We start from the raw sequence: 19,705 nt of genomic DNA on the forward strand, positions 1-19,705 counted from the left end.
ACTTGATCATGGTGTATGATCCTTTTAATGTGCTGTTGGATTCTGTTTGCTAGTATTTTGTTGAGGATTTTTTTTTCTTTCTTTTTGGTTGAGGATTTTTGCATCTATGTTCATCAGTGATATTGGTCTGTAGTTTTCTTTTTTTGTGACATATTTGGTTTTGGTATCAGGATGATGGTGGCCTTGTAGAATGAGTTTGAGAGTGTTCCGCCCTCTGCTATATTTTGGAAGAGTTTGAGAAGGATAGGTGTTAGCTCTTCTCTAAATGTTTGATAGAATTCACCTATGAAGCCATCTGGTCCTGGGCTTTGGTTTGTTGGAAGATTTTTAATCACAGTTTCAATTTCAGTGCTTGTGATTGGTCTGTTTATATTTTCTGTTTCTTTCTGGTTCAGTCTCAGGGGGTTGTGCTTTTCTAAGAATTTGTCCATTTCTTCCAGGTTGTCCATTTTATTGGCATATAGTTGCTTGTAGTAATCTCTCATGATCCTTTGTATTTCTGCAGTGTCAGCTGTTACTTCTCCTTTTTCATTTCTAATTCTATTGATTTGAGTCTCCTCCCTTTTTTCCTTGATGAGTCTGGCTAGTGGTTTATCAATTTTGTTCATCTTCTCAAAGAACCAGCTTTTAGTTTTATTGATCTTAGCTATTGTTTCCTTCATTTCTTTTTCATTTATTTCTGATCTGATTTTTATGATATCTTTCCTTCTGCTAACTTTGGGGTTTTTTTGTTCTTCTTTCTCTGATTGCTTTAGGTGAAGGCTTAGGTTGTTTATTTGAGATGTTTCTTGTTTCTTGAGGTAGGATTGTATTGCTATAAACTTCCCTCTTAGAACTGCTTTTGCTGCATCCCATAGGTTTTGGGTCATCATGTTTTCATTGTCATTTGTTTCTAGGTATTTTTTTATTTCCTCTTTGATTTCTTTGGTGATCTTTGGTTATTAAGTAGTGTATTGTTTAGCCTCCATGTGTTTGTATTTTTCACAGATTTTTTCCTGTAATTGATATCTAGTCTCATAGCGTTGTGGTCAGAAAAGATACTTGATATGTTTTCAATTTTCTTAAATTTACCAAGGCTTGATTTGTGACCTAAGATGTGATCTATCCTGGAGAATGTTCCATGAGCACTTGAGAAGAAAGTGTATTCTGTTGTTGGGATGGAATGTCCTATAAATATCAATTAAGTCCATCTTGTTTAATGTATCATTTAAAGCTTGTGCTTTATTTATTTTCATTTTGGATGATCTGTCCATTGGTGAAAGTGGGGTGTTAAAGTCCCCTACTATGATTGTGTTACTGTCGATTTCCCCTTTTATGGCTGTTAGCATTTGCCTTATGTATTGAGGTGCTCCTATGTTGGGTGCATAAATATTTACAATTGTTATATCTTCGTCTTGGATTGATCCCTTGATCATTATGTAGTGTCCTTCTTTGTCTCTTGTAATAGTCTTTATTTTAAAGTCTGTTTTGTTGGATATGAGAATTGCTACTCCAGCTTTCTTTTGATTTCCATTTGCATGGAATATCTTTTTCCATCCCCTCATTTTTAGTCTGTATGTGTACCTAGGTCTGAAATGGGTCTCTTGTAGACAGCATATATACAGGTCTCGCTTTTGTATCCATTCAGCCAGTGTGTCTTTTGGTTGTAGCATTTAATCCATTTACATTTAAGGTAGTTATCGATATGTGTGTTCCTATTACCATTTTCTTAATTGTTTTGGGTTTGTTATTGTAGGTCTTTTCCTTCTCTTGTGTTTCCTGCCTAGAGAAGTTCCTTTAGCATTTGTTGTAAAGCTGGTCTGGTGGTGCTGAATTCTCTTAGCCTTTGCTTGTCTGTGAAAGTTTTAATTTCTCCGTTGAATCTGAATGAGATCCTTTCTGGGTAGAGTAATCTTGGTTGTAGGTTTTTCTCTTTCATCACTTTAAATATGTCCTGCCGCTCCCTTGTGGCTTGCAGAGTTTCTGCTGAAAGATCAGCTGTTAACTTTATGGGGCTTTCCCTTGTATGTTATTTGTTGCTTTTCCCTTGCTGCTTTTAATATTTTTTCTTTGTATTTAATTTTTTTTAATTAATTAATTTTATTTTATTTATTTATTTTTGGCTGTGTTTGGTCTTCGTTGCTGCGCGCAGGCTTTCTCTAGTTGTGGTGTGCAGGGGCTACTCTTCGTCACAGTGCACAGGCTTCTTATTACGGTGGCTTCTCTTGTTGCAGAGCACAGGCTCTAGGTGCGTGGGCTTCAGTAGTTGCAGTAGCTGTGGCGCATGGGCTTAGTTGCTCCGCGGCATGTGGGATCTTCCCAGACCAGGGCTCAAACCCTACAGTGGCAGGTGGATTCTTAACCACTGCGCCACCAGGGAAGTCCCTGTATTTAATTTTTGATAGTTTGATTTATATGTGTCTTGGCATGTTCCTCCTTGGATTTATCCTATATGGGACTGTCTGTGCTTCCTGGACTTGATTGACTATTTCCTTTCCCATATTAGGGAAGTTTTCAACTATAATCTCTTCAAATATTTTCTCCGTCCCTTTTTTTTTTCTCTTCTTCTTCTGGGACCCCTAAAATTCAAATGTTGATGTGTTTAATGTTGTCCCAGAGGTCTCTGAGACTGTCCTCAATTTTTTTCATCCTTTTTTCTTTATTCTGCTCTGCGGTAGTTATTTCCACTATTTTATCTTCCAGGTCACTTATCCGTTCTTCTGCCTCAGTTATTCTGCTATTGATTCCTTCTAGGGAATTTTTAATTTCATTTATTGTGTTGTTCATCATTGTTTGTTTGCTCTTTAGTTCTTCTAGGTCCTTGTTAAATGTTTCTTGTATTTTCTCCATTCTATTTCCAAGATTTTGGATCATCTTTACTATTATTCCTCTGAATTCTTTTTCAGGTAGACTGCCTATTTCTTCTTCATTTGTTTGGTCTGGTGGGTTTTTACCTTGCTCCTTCATCTGCTGTGTATTTTTCTGTCTTCTCAATTTTCTTAACTTGCTGTGTTTGGGATCTCCTTTTTTCAGGCTTCAGGTTCGTAGTTCCCGTTGCTTTTGGTGTCTGCCCCCAGTGGGTAAGGTTGGTTCAGTGCATTGTGTAGGCTTCTGGTGGAAGGGACTGGTGCCTGTGTTCTAGTGGATGAGGCTGGATCTTGTCTTTATGGTGGGCAGGACCGCATCCGGTGGTGTGTTTTGGGGTGTCTGTGGTCTTATTATGATTTTAGGCAGCCTCTCTGCTAATGGGTGGGGTTGTGTCCCTGTCTTGCTAGTTGTTTGACATAGGGTGTCCAGCACTTTAGCTTGCTGGTCGTTGAGTGGAGCTGGGTCTTAGCTTGAGATGGAGATCTCTGAGAGAGCTTTCGTCATTTGACATTACATGGAGCCAGGAGGTCTCTGGTGGACCAATGTCCCGAATCCGGCTCTGCCACTTCAGAGGATCAGCCCTGACACCCGGCTGGAGCACCAAGACCCTGTCAGCCACATGGCTAAGAAGAAAAGGGAGAAAAAAAAAAGAAAGAAAAAGAAAAGAAAAGAAAGTTATTAAAATAAAAAATATATTATTAAAAATAAAAAAGTAATAAATAAAAGAAAGAAAGAAAGAAGAGAGCAACCAAACCAAAAAACAAATCCACCAATGATAACAAGCACTAAAAACTATACTAAAAACAAAAACAGGGCTTCCCTGGTGGCGCAGTGGTTGAGAGTCCGCCTGCCGATGCAGGGGACACGGGTTCGTGCCCCGGTCTGGGAGGATCCCACATGCCGCGGAGCGGCTGGGCCCGTGAGCCATGGCCGCTGAGCCTGTGCGTCCAGAGCCTGTGCTTCGCAACGGGAGAGGCCACAACAGTGAGAGGCCCGCGTAATGCAAAAAAAAAAAACAAAAAAAAAAACAAAAACAACAACAAAACGGACAGATAGAACCCTAGGACGAATGGTAAAAGCAAAGCTTTTGGGAAATCTGAGGTCTTCTGCCAGCGTTCAGTAGGTGTTCTATAGGAGGTGTTTCACATGTAGATGTATTTTTGATGTATTTGTGGGGAGGAAGGTGATCTCCACATCTTACTCCTCTGCCATCTTGACGCCACGGCTGTTATTTTTGACAGAAGAGCATTCAAAGGCTTTGCTGATAAATAGTGCTTGTAGTTGTACAACCGAAACAGCAGAAATGCAGAACTTGTCAACGTTAAAAGTGCCAAAATCACGTTCTTATTGATCCTACTCATTAGTCTGCAGTGCTCACTTGGTTGTCTTTTGAAAGTAACCCAGCTGGTTTCATCTTTTTTGGTAAGAACATAATCTTGTTTTCTGTGAACAAAAAGATGTTTCTCAGCCAACAGCAGCAGCAACGAGGAATTAAGTCTTATTATCAAAAGACAGAGGCATAACTATCGGACAGGTGAAAAACCACAGCTATGCAGTACAGTCATTGCCAAAGCATAACTGGGATGCTGGGATGCCCGCAAGCCAGCAGTAGGAAGAAGGTTCCCTGTCTGTGCCCCGGGATCCCCTGGGAGCTCTGTAACTGCTCAGATGCCTGGGCCCCATTCCTGGAGAATCTGAATGGGCAGTTCTGGGCCCAGACCCAGGAATCTGTCTTGTTAATAGGCTCCATGGTGATTCTGATGATCAGCCTTGTTTGGGGACCCAGGCTGGGGCTAGACACTCCCCAGAAGGATGTCACTGCCTCCCGTGCCCCCCATGTGGTCAGGACTTCCACAACCCAGCCCCCCCCCCATACAAACCAGCAAACAGCACGAGGCTCCAGAGCCCCAGTGCCCGCTCTGACCCAATGCCCTACTACTGTTTGGTGCAGTTAGCAGGCTTCCTGTGTCCATTTCCTCACCTGTAAAGTAGGCGTGGTCCTGGTGGCTGCACCAGCTCTCAGGGTCAGGCCCCACGTGTGTGTGTGAGTGCATGTTGTGTGGGTGTGCAAGTGGGCTGGGGACCTCAGTGTCTTCATGATGATGGGGCAGGGCTGCTGTGAGAATTGATGAGATAATAGAACTAAAGCCCTGAGTTGGGAATTCCCTGGCAGTCCAGTGGTTAGGACTCTGAGCTTCCCTTGCAGGGGACCCAGGTTCCATCCGTGGTCAGGGAACTAAGATCCTGCAAGGTATGGGGTGTGGCCCAAAAAAAAAAGTCCTGAGAACAGAGCCCAGGACAGAGTGAGCCTTTTATATATATATATATATATATATATATATATATATATATATTTATTTATTTATTTATTTATTTATTTTTGGCTGCATTGGGTCTTTGTTGCTGCGCGCGGACTTTCTTCTAGTTGCAGCGAGCGGGGGCTACTCTTCGTTGCGGTGCGCGGGCTTCTCATTGCCGTGGCTTCTCTTGTTGCGGAGCACGGGCTCTAGGTGCGCGGGCTTCAGTAATTGTGGCACGTGGGCTCAGTAATTGTGGCTTGCAGGCTCTAGAGCTCAGGCTCAGTAGTTGTGGCGCACGGGCTTAGTTGCTCCGTGGCATGTGGGATCTTCCCGGACTGGGGCTCAAACCCGTGTCCCCTGCATTGGCAGGCGGATTCTTAACCACTGCACCACCAGGGAAGTCCCGAGAGTGACTCTTAAGTAGTATCATCTCCCTGAGGTGAGATGAGGACCTCCAGGAACTGGCATGAGGACAGCGCCCCATGCCGGCCTGGAGAGGGCTGTCTCAGGACTAAGGAGAAGCTTCTCCCTCAGGCCTCCTGGGTTCCCACCAGGAGGACCAATAGAGGCAGAGTGGCCAAGGCTGGAGTGTCAGGGCCTAGCCTGTCCTGTGTCTACAGGGGACCTGGGCTTCATGGTGGAGGGGCCTGCGCCCCTCTGTCGGCTCGAGCTGACGAGGCCTGGGTCCTTCTCCCAGCCGAGGGGTGGGCAGACCTGGAGTCTTGGGTCCTTCATGGTCCACACAGCCTCCAGGGAGCTGCCTCTGGATGTCTGGGGAGGGGGCTGGGAAGGGAGTCAGGGGAGTGGAGGGTCCGAGTGTGTGCTGTAGATGTGCCCACGTGAGCATGAATGTGGTGCCGCTTGCGTAAATCAAGGTACATGGACGTGTGTGTGGAGTTGTGACCCCAGGACATCATGTGACTGCAGGTGTCGGAAAGCGGGGTCTGTGTATGCGTGTGTGCGTGTGTGCGTTCCCTTGTGCCTGAGGCTATGTTATATGGGGGTGGCAGGTGCTGCCTGTGAGTCCTTGTGACTGCAGAGCTGTGTGTGAGGGGACAGCCTGAGCCTTGTGACCGTGCGTGCAAACACACTCCCCCCAGCCCAGCCATGGGCAGCCCCCGCACCCAGGCACCCCCTGAGGAAGGGCAGCTGGCAGCGCACTCGCCGCCCTGGCCCTCAGGGCAGAGGCCTGGCAGCAGCCCCCGCCCACAGGAACCTCTCTTGCCCCCGCAGTGCAGCCACAATGGGACCACGTGCAATTTCCGGAACTTCAGCAGCGCCACCCAGGCAGTGACGGAGTGGTACGCCCTACAGGCCACCAACATCTTCGCACAGGTTCCAAACCAGGAGCTGGTGGCCATGGGCTACTCCGCCGAGCAGCTGATCCTGGCCTGCCTCTTCGGGGCAGAGGCCTGCACCTACAGGTAGGAGCCGCCGGGCCCCCTGCAGCCAGGGTCCACATCCCGGTCCACACCCCTGCTTGGCCACTCAGCCCGCACCACAGTTTTCTGTGCCCAGGTGTCTTTGGTTTTCTGGGGGCAGAGCCTGAGACAGGGATGTGCTGAAGGCCCCATCACGTACTGAGGGAATCGCTTTAGGGAAAGTCTGCAGGAAAGAGGACTGAGCTAAGGGAGGCTGTGGCCACAGGTGACGTCTAGGCCTGACCTGATCCACGGGGAGCGTAAACCGCACCACAGAGTTGACCTCCCTTAAGCGGAGGGCGGGGGCGGGGGCGTGGGAGCAGCCCCTTGTACGTGCCCTCATCAGTTACTCACTGGCTCTGTGCCACCCCCAGGAGGATGGGCCGGGGTCTCCTAATTTCCCAGGCAAGGTGGCGGGAGAAGGGGCGGCTGTGAGCTGTTAGCCTCCAATACCCCGCAGCTGGGGATCTGTGCAGGTACCCCAGCATCTACTGCCCTCGGTTTTCTCATCCTAAGACAGGAACAGTAACCATAGCCACTTCCTAGAGTTCCTGTGAAGAGTAAATGAAAGGGGGGACTTCCCTGGCAGTCCAGTGGTTGACACTCCGTGCTTCCATGGCAGGGGGTGCGGCGTTCGATCCCTGGTCAGGGAACTAAGATCCCACATGCTGTGTGGCCAAAAAACAAAAAAATTTTTTACCCTTCCCCCTCCCCATATCCTCAAGTCCATTCTCTAGTAGGTCTGTGTCTTTAAGCTGTGACAAAGTGAGAGAGTGGCATGAACATATATACACTACCAAACGTAAAATAGATAGCTAGTGGGAAGCAGCCGCATGGCACAGGGAGATCAGCTCGGTGCTTTGTGACCACCTAGAGGGGTGGGATAGGGAGGGTGGGAGGGAGGGAGACGCAAGAGGGAAGAGGTATGGGAACATATGTATACGTATAGCTGATTCACTTTAAAGCAGAAACTAACACACCATTGTAAAGCAATTATACTCCAAAATGTTAAAAAAATATGAAAGGAATTCATAGTGACAAAAGTACATTATGCAGATAACTTCCAAAAAAAAATTTTTTTTTAGAAAAAAAAAAAAGGAAATGAAGCGGCTCATGTCAGCACTTAGGGCCCTGGAAGTCTTCACTGTAAACACCTTTTTCCCAAACAACCCCCAATGTTGAAAAGATGGCAGAATGAGGGCAGGGTCAATCCTAAAAGCCTGTGTCCTCTTACAAATAGCCCACAGATCTCCCCCTCCTTCCCCTCCCCAGCTTCTGACCATCCAGACCCTGGGCCTGAGAGCCAAGCTCTGTCCCCGAATTGGGGCAGCCGGCAGAGGGGCTGCAGGTCGGCTGGCGGGTCACGGGGGAAGGAAGGGGCTGGGTACAGACAGAGCTGCTGAAGCCCCAGCGCCCCTCCTGGCTTCCTGGCCAGGCGTCTGGGTGAGGGGGACCACACCATCTGGGTCCCGCCCCGGGCTTCAGCCAGTCCTGTTTCCCAGAGGTGCTGGCGTCTTCCTGGCCTGGGGCTTCAAATTCCCACACTTAAGGCCTCTGGAGAATGGAGCGCTGTGCTGAGTCTGGCCGCTTTGGATGAGGGACAGGCTACCGGTTTCACCCTCCTAGGGATCGTGGCCTCAGCCCAACTCAGTCAAATCGTACACCTTCAGGGACCTCTGTTGAGAATCTGCTGACAGCTGTGGACCCTCTGTCCCCCAAAACGCACAGGCACTCGAAAGGCAGGCATTTCGTAGGCTGTGTCACGGAATCCAGGCCCACTGAGGAGGCAGCGCTGCACATTTGGTCCGTTGTGAGAATCAGAAAAGGCCAGTCCTACAGGTGGAAGAGTTGCGTGATGGCCCCCTGCTGATGGTACACCTCCTGGCTGGTTGGTGACAGGCTGGATTCCAGCCCTCTCTCTGGGCCTGGGCACTTGGTTCAGAGCACACCTGCCCAACCATCCCTGGCAGCCCTGCCTGAAGGCTGTTGGTACGCAATGGACTAGTGCTGTGCGCACAAGTTCATCTTTTACCCTCTCAGCTAAAAGAGAGAGACGTAATACTGTAATTGCAAATATATGGGCCATCTGCGCAGTCAGAATATGTCCTGAAGTGCAAGTGAGTTGGGACAGTGGGTTCAACTAGGATCCACCGGGATCTGCTGCCAGGTCCCTGGTGCCTGAAGCGTCAGCATCTCCCATCGAGCAGGATCCCAGTGCTCGAAGGCGTGCGTTCTGCGCACAGCACGGCCCCTAAGCTGAGCCAGCTGTTTCCAGGCCTGATCCAGGGCCAGAGGCAACCTGGGGATGACCTGCTTGTTGCCAAGATGGCGCCCTCCAAAACGAGTCACATTTGGGTCACATGGACTGAGGGTGGTCCCCCAAAGAGAAGATGGCTGATGGGCAGGCAACACCCGGTATTGGCCACACAACTTTTGTGGTGTAGCTAGGGCTGGGGAGTAAGTCTAGTGAAGGGGTGGCTCAAGGCTGGACTCTGCAGTTAGACTATTGGGTTCAGATCCTTGCTCTGTCTTACGAGCTGTGTGGCCTTGAACAAATTTCTTAACCTTTTTTTTTAAAAATTCATTTATTTTTGGCTGCGTTGGGTCTTTGTTGCTGTGCGCGGGCTTTCTCTAGTTGCGGCGAGCGGGGGCTACTCTTCGTTGTGGTGCGCGGGCTTCTCATTGTGGTGGCTTCTCTTGTTGCAGAGCACAGGCTCCAGGCGCGCAGGCTCAGTAGTTATGGCTCGCGGGCTCTAGAGCACAGGCTCAGTAGCTGTGGCACAGAGGCTTAGTGGCTCCATGGCGTGTGGGATCTTCCCGGACCAGGGATTGAACCCGTGTCCCCTGCATTGGCAGGGGGATTCTTAACCACTGCGCCACCAGGGAAGAAGTCCCAAATTTCTTAACCTTTATATGCCTCCAATTTCCTCCTCCGTAAAATAGATAATAACAGTGCCTACTCTACAGAGTTATTTTGAATATTCAATGAGTTAATCTGCATGACAGGCTGACAGTAGTGAAGACTCAGTATTATTCTCATTAAACCCACATTTGACAAGGAACTCATTCTTCAATAATGATGCTAACGTTTATTGTGCCCTTCTGATGTGCCAAGCACTATTCTTAGCACTTTACATGTATAAAATCAATTTGACCCTGGCAACAAGCCCTCGTTTTATATGATGCAACCACTGCCCAGAGAGGTTAAGCAACATCTCTGAGGTCACACAGCTGGTGAGTGTCAGAGGTGGCAGTCTGGGCCAGGCCCACCTTGTGTCACTTCACCACCTCATCAGAAATCAAGATCATCTTTCCTCCCCACCCACCCCTCCCAAGCCTGTTTCTTCAGCACTCGGCAGTCTGAGCGGAGGGTGTGACCCAGACACTTGGCACAGAAACCCCAGTCCACCCATCTCTGCGCTTCTGCTCACTCCCACAGCCAGCTGGTTACCCACCTTCCTGAATCAGCCTCAGACTCAGTGCTGAGGACACGTGCCTCTCTCTGCCCTCACAGGGCCACGCTCCAGACACAACGGCTTCCTCACTCTGTTCTGGACTCCTTCCTCTCCTGCTCGTATGTGGCAAATGCTCAAGACGCAGCAGCTGCAGTTTTAGGAACATGTGAGCCACGTTTGGACCCTGACACCAAAGCACCCAGATTTGAATGCCAGCTCTGTGTGTTGTTGGGCACGCTACTTAGCCTCTCTGTGCCTCAATTTTCTCATCTGGAAAACAGGGATAGTGAAATGACCTCACAGGGCTATCATGGGGATTAAATGAGTTAACGTAGATAAAGTGCTTATGTGAAGCAATTATACTCCAATAAAGATGTTAAAAAAAAAAAAGTAGAGGAGACAAGAAAAACAAAGAAGTGCCTAGAACAGTGCCGAGCATGTGTTAAGAATTATATGAGCACTTTAAAGATAAACTTTTTATTGTGGAATAGCTTTAGATTTATAGAAAAGTTTCAGAGAGAGAGTACAGAGTTCCCTTGTACTCCTCACCCAGTTTCCCCTCTCGGTGACATCTTACATCACCATAGTAATTTATCAAAACCAAGAAACCGACATGGGCACATCATTATTAAATACACCTAACACTTTATTTGGATTTTGTCAGTTTTTCCTGGTGACCTTTTCCTGTTCAAGATTCCATCCGAGAGACCCCTGTCGGTTGCTGTCAGTTGTCACGCCTCCTTTGTCCATTCTGGCTGTGACACTTGCTCAGACTTCCTTGTTCTGGATGATCGTGACAGTTTCAGAGTACTGGTTGGGTGTCTTATAGAAAGGCTTTGATTTGGGGTTACACAGATAAGATGGATTTGGGGGAAGAAGACCACAGAGGTGAGGGGCTTCTCATCACGTGGTGTGTGGGGTGCATGTTAGGCACTCGACACCACCCGCGATGTTGGCCTTCCGAGGTGCAGGCGCTGCGTGCTGGGCTTCTCCACTGTAACGTAACCACTTTGCCCGCCTGTGCTCTGTATCGTGGAAGCACGTCTCTAAGTTCAGCCTGTCCTCTGGAGGGTGGAGGTGACGGCAGGGGGAGAGGGACTAAACTCCACTTCTCCTGGAGAGGGGAACATACACTATTTGGAATTCTTCTGTAAGGAAGATGTATGTCTTCTCCATTTGTTTATTTATTCAGTCTCTTAATTTATACCAATATGGACTCGTGTATATTTGGGTTGTAATCCAATACCACACTATTTATTTTCTTACTCAAAATTTTCCATCTTTGGCCACTGAGAGCTCCTTCAGTTGGCTCCTATGTCTCTTTGACCTGTTCCCATCCCTTTATTTATTTTTTAAGTACTTCCTTACTTTCTGGCACAACAAGATGCCCCAGTCCTAGAATCAGCCATTTCTCTGAGGAGCTCCAGTCCTTTTATTGGAGAATGGTATTTAGAAACCAAGATCTAGGCATCTATAAGTGTTGTTGTTGTTGTTATTATTGCTTCAGGGATTGGCCAGCTAGTTCCTGACCTTCCCCAAACCCTACTACACAGTACCACTGTTGTTATACTGCTTCCTGCTAGGATGCTCTGTTTCCCAGTCTTTTCTGGAGGCTTGCTGGTCTCTGTCTATACACCTAGCCTCTGTTCCAGGGAAGGTTTTTGGAGGGAAGCGCCTAGCTCTGGAGCCGGAGGTAGCCAGTGCTGGGAGCAGCCTCTCCAGGTAAAGAACATTATCAACAAGCAAATAGTTGGCAAGACTGAGAGTGCAACCCGGGACAGGAGGGGATCTGGCCGTGCCCGGAGCCACCCACTCCTGAGCTGTAGATGTCCAGGACAGCTCCTCGGGCACACCGTATCCCCACACCCCTGGGGTGGGGCCTCTCCTTCCAGAACACGGCCTGGCTGCAGCTGGCTTGCCCTGCTCCGTTCCTTCCCTGTGGCCACAGCCCTGATCCCACACAGGACAGAGACTCTGTAGTGCCTGCCCAAAGCTGTTTCTTCCCTCTGGGACTTCGCATGTGTCGTGCCCCCTGCCTGGGCTGCCCTTTCTCCTCCCCACCCGCCAGGCTCGGCTACCTCTTACTCACCCTTGAAGTCTCAGCTCAGGCCTCACCTCCTCCATGAAACCTTCCCTGACCTACTCCCTACCCCGACGCCCACTCTTCCAGGCTTATCTCTGTTGATACTCTTACCACATACTATAATTTATCCAACAAATATTTACTGAGTGTCTACCGAGTGCCAGGCTCTGAGGATGGGGGGTGAACTTGTTCAGTATTTCAGTGTGCTTGGCTTCCAACCCTCATGTCAGTCCCTTTGGGTGGGCGCTGTTGTTACCCCAGTGTTACAGGTGGAGAAACGAGACACGGAGAGGTGAAGTAACTTCCCCCAGGCTCACCAGCTAGTAAGTGGCAGAGCCAGAATTCAAATTCGGGCAGGCTTGGCTCCCGGGCCTGAGCTCCTAGCCCTTAACTTCTTTCTCCCTGCAAACAGACAGCTGCCCTCCCTGGGATTATGGTCTAAAGCAAGAGGCAGCTGATAAGCAAGCAGTTAAAGGAGATGAGTTCAGCTTCTGCGCATGCCCGCAGGGGAATAAGCAGGTGGAAATGGTCAAGTAACCGGGAAGTGACTTTGCGTAGGGAGGTCAGGGGACGCTCAGAGAACATCCCAGGCCCAAGGAGCAGCGGGCCTTGAATTTGGAAACATCTTGGAGTGTCTCTGGAGTATAATGAACAACGCAGGGAGAAAGCCCAATAGGGCGTTTGCATTTTATTCTGTGAGCAGCAAGGAGCTTCTGGAAGGTTCTAGCAGGGGCGTGCCGTCGGCTGATTCACAACTTGAACACTCACCCTGACCACTGTGCAGGAGGAAGACTGAGGGAGAAGGACCGGGGAGGCAGAGGCTCCAGCAGGAACTGGGGCAGGAAATGCCGGCGGCCTGGACCAGGCTGGGAGCCTTGGAGGTGGAGGGAGGCAGCTAGGCCAGAGACGCACTTTGGAAAGAGAGGATTGCCGTGACGCTGCTCCGTAGTGTCCCCCACGCTGTGAGCTTCGAGGGTAGGGCTGTCTTGCCAGCCTCAGTGTCCCCAACGCAGTGCGCTCCTCAATAAATGTTGGGTGAAGAAATGCACTTTCTTCCTGATTTCCCTTTCACCATGGAGGACACCAAAGCTCAGAGGCTGAGGAGGCAGCTCACATGTGTCAGGCAGGGTCAGCTCCCAGATTGGATTTCACTGCCTGCCCTGGACCCACCTCATTCTGCTGGCACAGACAGTGAGACAAAAGATAGAGGAAATGGTTTCCTAATCTGAACACAGGGACAAAGAGCAGCTGACCTCATGGGGTTATTTTGAGAATTAGAAATCTTCAGCACGGGCCTGGCCCCTGAAAGTCGCTCAGTAAAGGTTGTGGGACAGAAAGCTTAGAAAGTACTGCATTTCGGGTGATATTTCTGCAGTATTTGATGCACTGAGCCCCATTCCTTTCTGTTTTTTAATGAAATAACAAAAACAGTATAAAAGCATCCAAGGATATTTTATTTTATTATTATTATTATTTTTTGTGGTACGCGGGCCTCCCACTGTTGCGGCGTCTCCCGTTGCAGAGCACAGGCTCTGGACGCGCAGGCTCAGCGGCCATGGCTCACAGGCCCAGCCGCTCCGCGGCATGTGGGATCTTCCCAGACCGGGGCACGAACCCGCGTCCCCTGCATCAGCAGTCGAACTCTCAACCACTGTGCCACCAGGGAAGCCCAACACAAGGACATTTTAAATGCTATTTCCTATGAAGACTTGAGAACATACACATAGATAGAACAGGGTGTGATGAACTCACATGGACCTACCCACCCAGAACCAACAAGCGTGATTCACATCCTGTCCTGTGCTGTTTTTAAAGCAAATCCCAGACATCATATTCTTTCATCTATATAGTGTTCAGAATGTATCTTAAAAGAGACTTTTTTAAACAGAAGCACAATACCATTATCCTACCTGAAAAAGAGATGTACAGTGATACCTCAATACCATCAACTATCCAGTCGTGTTCACACTCGTCAATGTCATACTTTTTTGTTTACTTGTTTGAATCAGGATCCAATTAAAGTCCACAGGTTGTGATTGTAACCAAGTCTTTGTAGTTTATTTTAATCTATAGGTTACCTCCCTTACCCTCTCTCACAATTTCTTTGTTGAAGAAACTGGAGTCTGGATTTTGCATACTGACTTTTTGTAGTGTCTTTGAACTTGTTCCTCTGTCTCCAGTATTTGCTATAAACGGTAGAGACAGATGCTCGATCCTATTCAAGGCTGGGTTTTGCTGTTGTTTTGTTTATTGGCAAGGCCACTTCCCGGACAGCCTGTGCTCTTGCATCAGGACACACAGCATTGGTCACTACTGGTGCACATTGCCCCAAATCCCCAAAATCGGGGGTGCAAAATGATGATCCTCTAATTGTATCACTCCTTCTTCAGTTATTAGCTGGATGAAACCAGAACTCTTAACAGCTATTTCACAAGGACAAAAAAAAAAAGTCAGATGAAGGGAGCCATAGATTAAGGGATTTCAAAGGCATATCAACCAATCACATGTCAACATCATTTGGATCCCAGTTTAAACAAATAAATTGTAAACCCAGAATTGACCTCTGTGAGACAATATAAATTGAATGTTTAATAATATTAAGGAATTTTTGTTATGTTTAGCATGGTTTTTTAAGAGTTCTTGTAGAGATACACATAGAAATGTTAACAAATAAAACTATGATGTCTGAGATTTTCTTCAAAAATATGGGAGGGAGAGTGGGGGCAGGTAGAGATGAAACATGACTGGCCGTAGGGGATTTTTTTTTTTTTTTTTTTTTGGGCTGTGTTGGGTCTTCGTTGCTGCGTGCGGGCTTTCTCTAGTTGCGGCGAGCTGGCTTCTCATCGCGGCGGCTTCTCTTGTTGCGGAGCACGGGCTCTAGGTGCGCGGGCTTCAGTAGTTGTGGCACGTGGGCTCAGTAGTTGTGGCTCGTGGTCTCATAGAGTGCAGGCTCAGTAGTTGTGGCGCACAGGCTTAGTTGCTCTGCGGCATGTGGGCTCTTCCCAGACCAGGGCTCGAACCTGTGTCCCCTGCATTGACAGGTGGATTCTTAACCACTGCGCCACCAGGGAAGTCCCGTAGGGGATTGTTGAAGCTGGTGGTGGGCTTCATTCTCTCAACTTTTTATGTTTGAAAAGTTCCATATCAAAAAAAATTAACCAAATTATCTGAAACTACATTATACTGTCGCTTCTTCCATGAGCATCTTTATGCAAACATTTTGTGTTGTTGCTGAATTATTTCCTTAGGAGACATTCTCATGACATAAGATAGGATCCTAGATGGGGCTCTTCACACCTCGTTGTGAAGTTCTCTCTTTCCTGGCCTCTGCTTGCACCCCCTCCTGATTCACAGCCCTCCATCTCCGTCTACTTTCCTCTTTACCTGAGCTCCCGAGGTTCCCCGACAAGCCCACCTGTCTGCATTCTGCCAGCTCCTTGCAGCAAACACTGCCTGGAGCCGCCCTCTCACTCTTATGATCTGTATTCGTTTCCTGGGGCTGCTGTAACACATGACCACAAACTGGGTGGTTTAAAACAACAGAAATTTATTCTTTCACAGAGGAGGCTAGAAGTGGGCAGTCCCGGTGTCAGCAGGACCAGGCTCTCTCCAGAGGCTGCAGGGGAGAATCCTTTCTTGCCCCTTCTAGCGTCTGGTGGGCCCAGGTGTTCCTTGACTTCTGTCTGTGTAACTCCAGTCTCTGCCTCCGTCTTCACATGGCCTTCTCCTCTGTATCTGTGTCTCCTCTTCTGTCTCTTTAAGGACACTCATGGTTGGATTTAGGGCCCACATGGATAAAAGAGGCTGATCTCATCTCAATATCCTGAATTATGTCCGCAAAGACTCCTTCTCCAAATAAGATCACACTCCCAGGTCCCTGGGGTTAGGACGTGGACATCTCTTTTGGGGGGCCACCGTTTAAATGACCACATGACTTACAAGACCGTGTAGATGAGACATGAAAACATCAAATAATCTTCTTTTTCATCACTCATGGCTAAGCCAGAGAGCCTCGTCCCACCCTTCCTCACCCTTCTTTCCCAAGGGAGTCCAGGAATCTCCTCTCTGGTGGGTGCATGGGTGCAGGTGAAGGGACAGAATGACCTGTTGCTCACCTCTCCCTTCCTAAGCCTCTCTGAGCAGTAATCTACCCGAGCCCTGGGCAGGGGAGGCATCAGATGGGGTGGGGTGGGCCCTGCTCTCTAGCTGATGGTGTTTCTTTCAGGAACTTCACACGCATCTTCCACCCTGATTATGGCAACTGTTACATCTTCAACTGGGGCATGAAGGAGAAGGCCCTCCCTTCAGCCAACCCCGGAGCTGAGTTTGGTAAGTGTTGGTTTGTCCTGGAGCCAGGGCCATGAGGATTTAAATCCTATCACGTGGGGCTGAAAGACCAAATTACCATCGGCCATTGAGGGGCAGGACCGAGGGTAGAGGGAGGCCGGCACCTACTGTGTGCACGGGGGCTAGGCCGTCCCCCCACCCAACGCTCGTAAATCCCTGGGGTAGTGCCCGGTGTGCTCATTTTGCTGATGAGGAAAGCGAGGTAGCAGTAAGCTTAGTGGTCGAGAGCACAGGCTTCTGTGACTGGGTGGAATCCCAGCTCCACCATTTATCCCCGGGTGAGGCTGAGCTGAGACTTAACTTCTCGAAGCCCTTGTTTCCCCATATCGAACAGAGCAGGGCATATATGTAGTATAGAACTCATCGAATCATCCTGGCCTAAGGCAGGTAGACCTCTGAGCACAGAGCAAGCAGCCTTGTCTCTAAGCCTGGCAAGTAGCAAATGCTCGATAAATGCAGATATTCTGAGAAGTTGTACATAATTTGCCCACGCTCACATAGTTACCCTGGGGCAGAACCCTTCCTCTCAGCCTTGTTTCTGTGCAGTTCTTGAGAGACAGAGAGCAGGTGAAGTAGTGAACAGAAGGGAGGAAGAGGAAGCGGTTGACAGCAGAGGCTGCTCATTTGGGGAGAAAGGCTGGCGGACTCGGCATGTGCACCAGGCCCTGGGGAGCAAATCCTTCCTCCCCGCTCAGGTTGTGCCCTCCCCAGCCATCAGAGGGCAGGTGTCATTCAGCAACTGTCAGGGCTGCTGGTCAATAGGGGTGTGGGTGGGCTGCCCACCCTTCACCACCCCTGTGCCCCTGACATTGGGTATCACAGAGGTGCTGGTCGACTCAAGTCTATACGAGAAGATTAAGATCAAGGAGCCTGGCTGCCTGTTTAGAAGCCCAGCAACCCTCCACTTCCTCACTGAGTGACCTATGACAACATCCCTTCTCCTCTATGAGCCTCAGCTTCCTCATCTGTAAAATGGGGACGATAATTGTACCTAACTCATATGCCCCTTGAAAGCACCAGTGGGATCATGTAAATAAAGCCCTTAGCCCAGCACTCAGCATGTAGCAAGTGCTCAGTAAATGCTAGCCTTCTTGTCCTAACCACCTAGCCCGGTCCCATGGTGCATAAAATGATGGGTCTGGTCTCTACCTTCAAGAAGGGAACAGTGGAGTGGGGCAGGAAGACAGATAATAAAAGAAGAATCTCAAGAGTGAGAGAGGTACTTGGAAGGAAAGTTCCAGGGCTAGGAGAGCATATCGCAGAGATCCTGAGACCCAGTCTAGGTAGTCAGGGAAGGCTTCTGAAGGAAGTGACACTTGGGCTGAGATCTGAAGGAAGAGCAAGAGTTTCTAGGTGAAAGGTGAGGCTGGAGACAGCATTCCAGAGAGAAGGGAGAGCGTTACGAAGTCCTAGCAGCAGGAAGCAGCACGGCAGCAAAGGGAAGTGAGTGGAGAGCGTGAGGACCTGTGTGATTGGAGGTAGGACCGCCTGTGCTGTGGCCCTAGGTCTACCTGCCCTGTGGAAGAGAGATCATGGCGGGTGGTATGGGGGCAAAAGGAGCCCAAGACCATGGTGGCTTGGACTCGAATGGGGGCCTTAGAGAAAGCAAGAAGTCTGGATTTTCGTAAAGTGGAGCCAGCTTCCTGCACAGACCCTTGGCTGGAGGGGACTTGGACCAGTGGGTGGTGGGTGTCCCTTCAGCCTTGGGGAGCGAGCTCAGGCAGCCCTCGGCCCCATCTTCCCCTCAGGCCTGAAGTTGATCCTGGACGTGGGCCAGGAAGACTACGTGCCCTTCCTCACATCCACAGCCGGTGCCCGGCTGATGCTTCACGAGCAGATGTCGTACCCCTTCATCAAAGAAGAGGGCATCTTCGCCATGTCGGGGATGGAGACTTCCATCGGGGTGCTGGTGGTATGGCTGCAGCCCAAGGGCACCCCACCTGCCCAGCGCCCACCTCCCAGGGCCTGACAGCCAGAGATCCGGGCCTCCCCAAGCCCTGGATCTCCTCACCATCCACTCCTGCCTCGCCTTCTGGCTGGAACCACACCGGGCGGCCACGCTCTGGGGAAAGATGGGTGCCCCCCAAGCACTGGCGCCTGCTGGGACATCAGCCCTCTATCCCCTCTCAGCATCCCCTAGACCTGCATGCTAGATGGGAGGGAGGAACAGAGGGGGCTTCCTAGGGGTGACTAGGGGCCCCCCCACAAACAACCTCTCACACAGGACAAGCTGGAGCGCAAGGGCGAGCCTTACAGCCAGTGCACCGTGAACGGCTCCGACGTCCCCATCCGAAACCTCTACAGCGACTACAACACGACCTACTCCATCCAGGTGGGAAGATGGTACAGCCTCATGACGCTGGGGCCCCATCCACGTCTACCTAGCCTGAGGCCTGAGGTCTCTGGGAAAGCTAATCCCAGCAGGGCTGACTCTGCTGGATCTTTGGGACCACAGGGTGCCCTGTCCTGGTTCCCACCGGGGCCCAGGGCTGGCCGCTTCTCCACCCTGCTTTGTAGGTGTGCCCTTGGGGTCTCGCTCTGGGGTCTCCCAAGAAGAAGCCTTGTGTATGTTAAGGGTTTACGTGAATTACATCATCATTTAATCCTTTCAATACCCCTACGGGCAATAATATACTAACAATAATTACTAATTATTGTTAACGTATTATGCTATTAATAGCATTTATTATATATGCCATTTATTATAAGTATTAATATACTAATAACAGCAGGCTTATTGTGTGCTAGGCAGGCACTGTTCCACGTGCTTCACATATATACATTAAATCATTTAACCCTCACAACAACCCTAAGATGTAGATACTATTATTAGGAATGAAGAAATTGGGGTTTACATACCCCAGTCCAAATGCCTCATTGATGTACCTGAGAAGTCCCTCTTTGTATCTGGCCTCAATCCCCCTTGCTGCAGCTGGGGGCTTCCCCCTTATGCTGATCTCCAAGGTCAGCCCAGGAGGCCTGGCCTCAGACCTGGCCCCAGTGGAGAAGGACACACTGAGTCTTTGCAAAAGTGACCACTTGCTGACACTTTTTCTCCCAGCCCAGTCTTCCTTGGTGGATAAGGAAACTGAGGCATAACAAGGGCCATGGCAGAGCAGTGCCTGGCTCCGTGTCTGAGAGCCCCAAGCAAGGTGTGGTCTTCCCGTTTGCCTTAGTCAGGGGACTCCACTCTCCCCCATGCCTGCCTGCCCGCCCACTCCATCCAGCTGACCCCAGGCACCCCACACTCTG

The 19,705-nt window shown here is 49.4% G+C and overlaps 1 protein-coding gene across 2 annotated transcripts in view; it reads left to right on the plus strand.

Moving 5' to 3' along the window:
- SCNN1B (sodium channel epithelial 1 subunit beta) overlaps positions 1-19,705 on the plus strand; it is a 76,097-nt gene that overhangs the window by 50,358 nt on the left and 6,034 nt on the right. For both annotated transcript variants that reach the window (XM_033425971.2, XM_033425972.2), the window contains exons 4-7: positions 6,381-6,571; positions 16,332-16,435; positions 18,202-18,365; positions 18,678-18,785. In XM_033425971.2, the coding sequence (XP_033281862.1) occupies positions 6,381-6,571; positions 16,332-16,435; positions 18,202-18,365; positions 18,678-18,785 (567 nt within the window). The remainder of the gene's footprint in view (positions 1-6,380; positions 6,572-16,331; positions 16,436-18,201; positions 18,366-18,677; positions 18,786-19,705) is intronic.

This window comes from Orcinus orca, chromosome 16 (assembly GCF_937001465.1).
Source record: "Orcinus orca chromosome 16, mOrcOrc1.1, whole genome shotgun sequence".
Lineage (NCBI taxonomy): Eukaryota > Metazoa > Chordata > Mammalia > Artiodactyla > Delphinidae > Orcinus > Orcinus orca.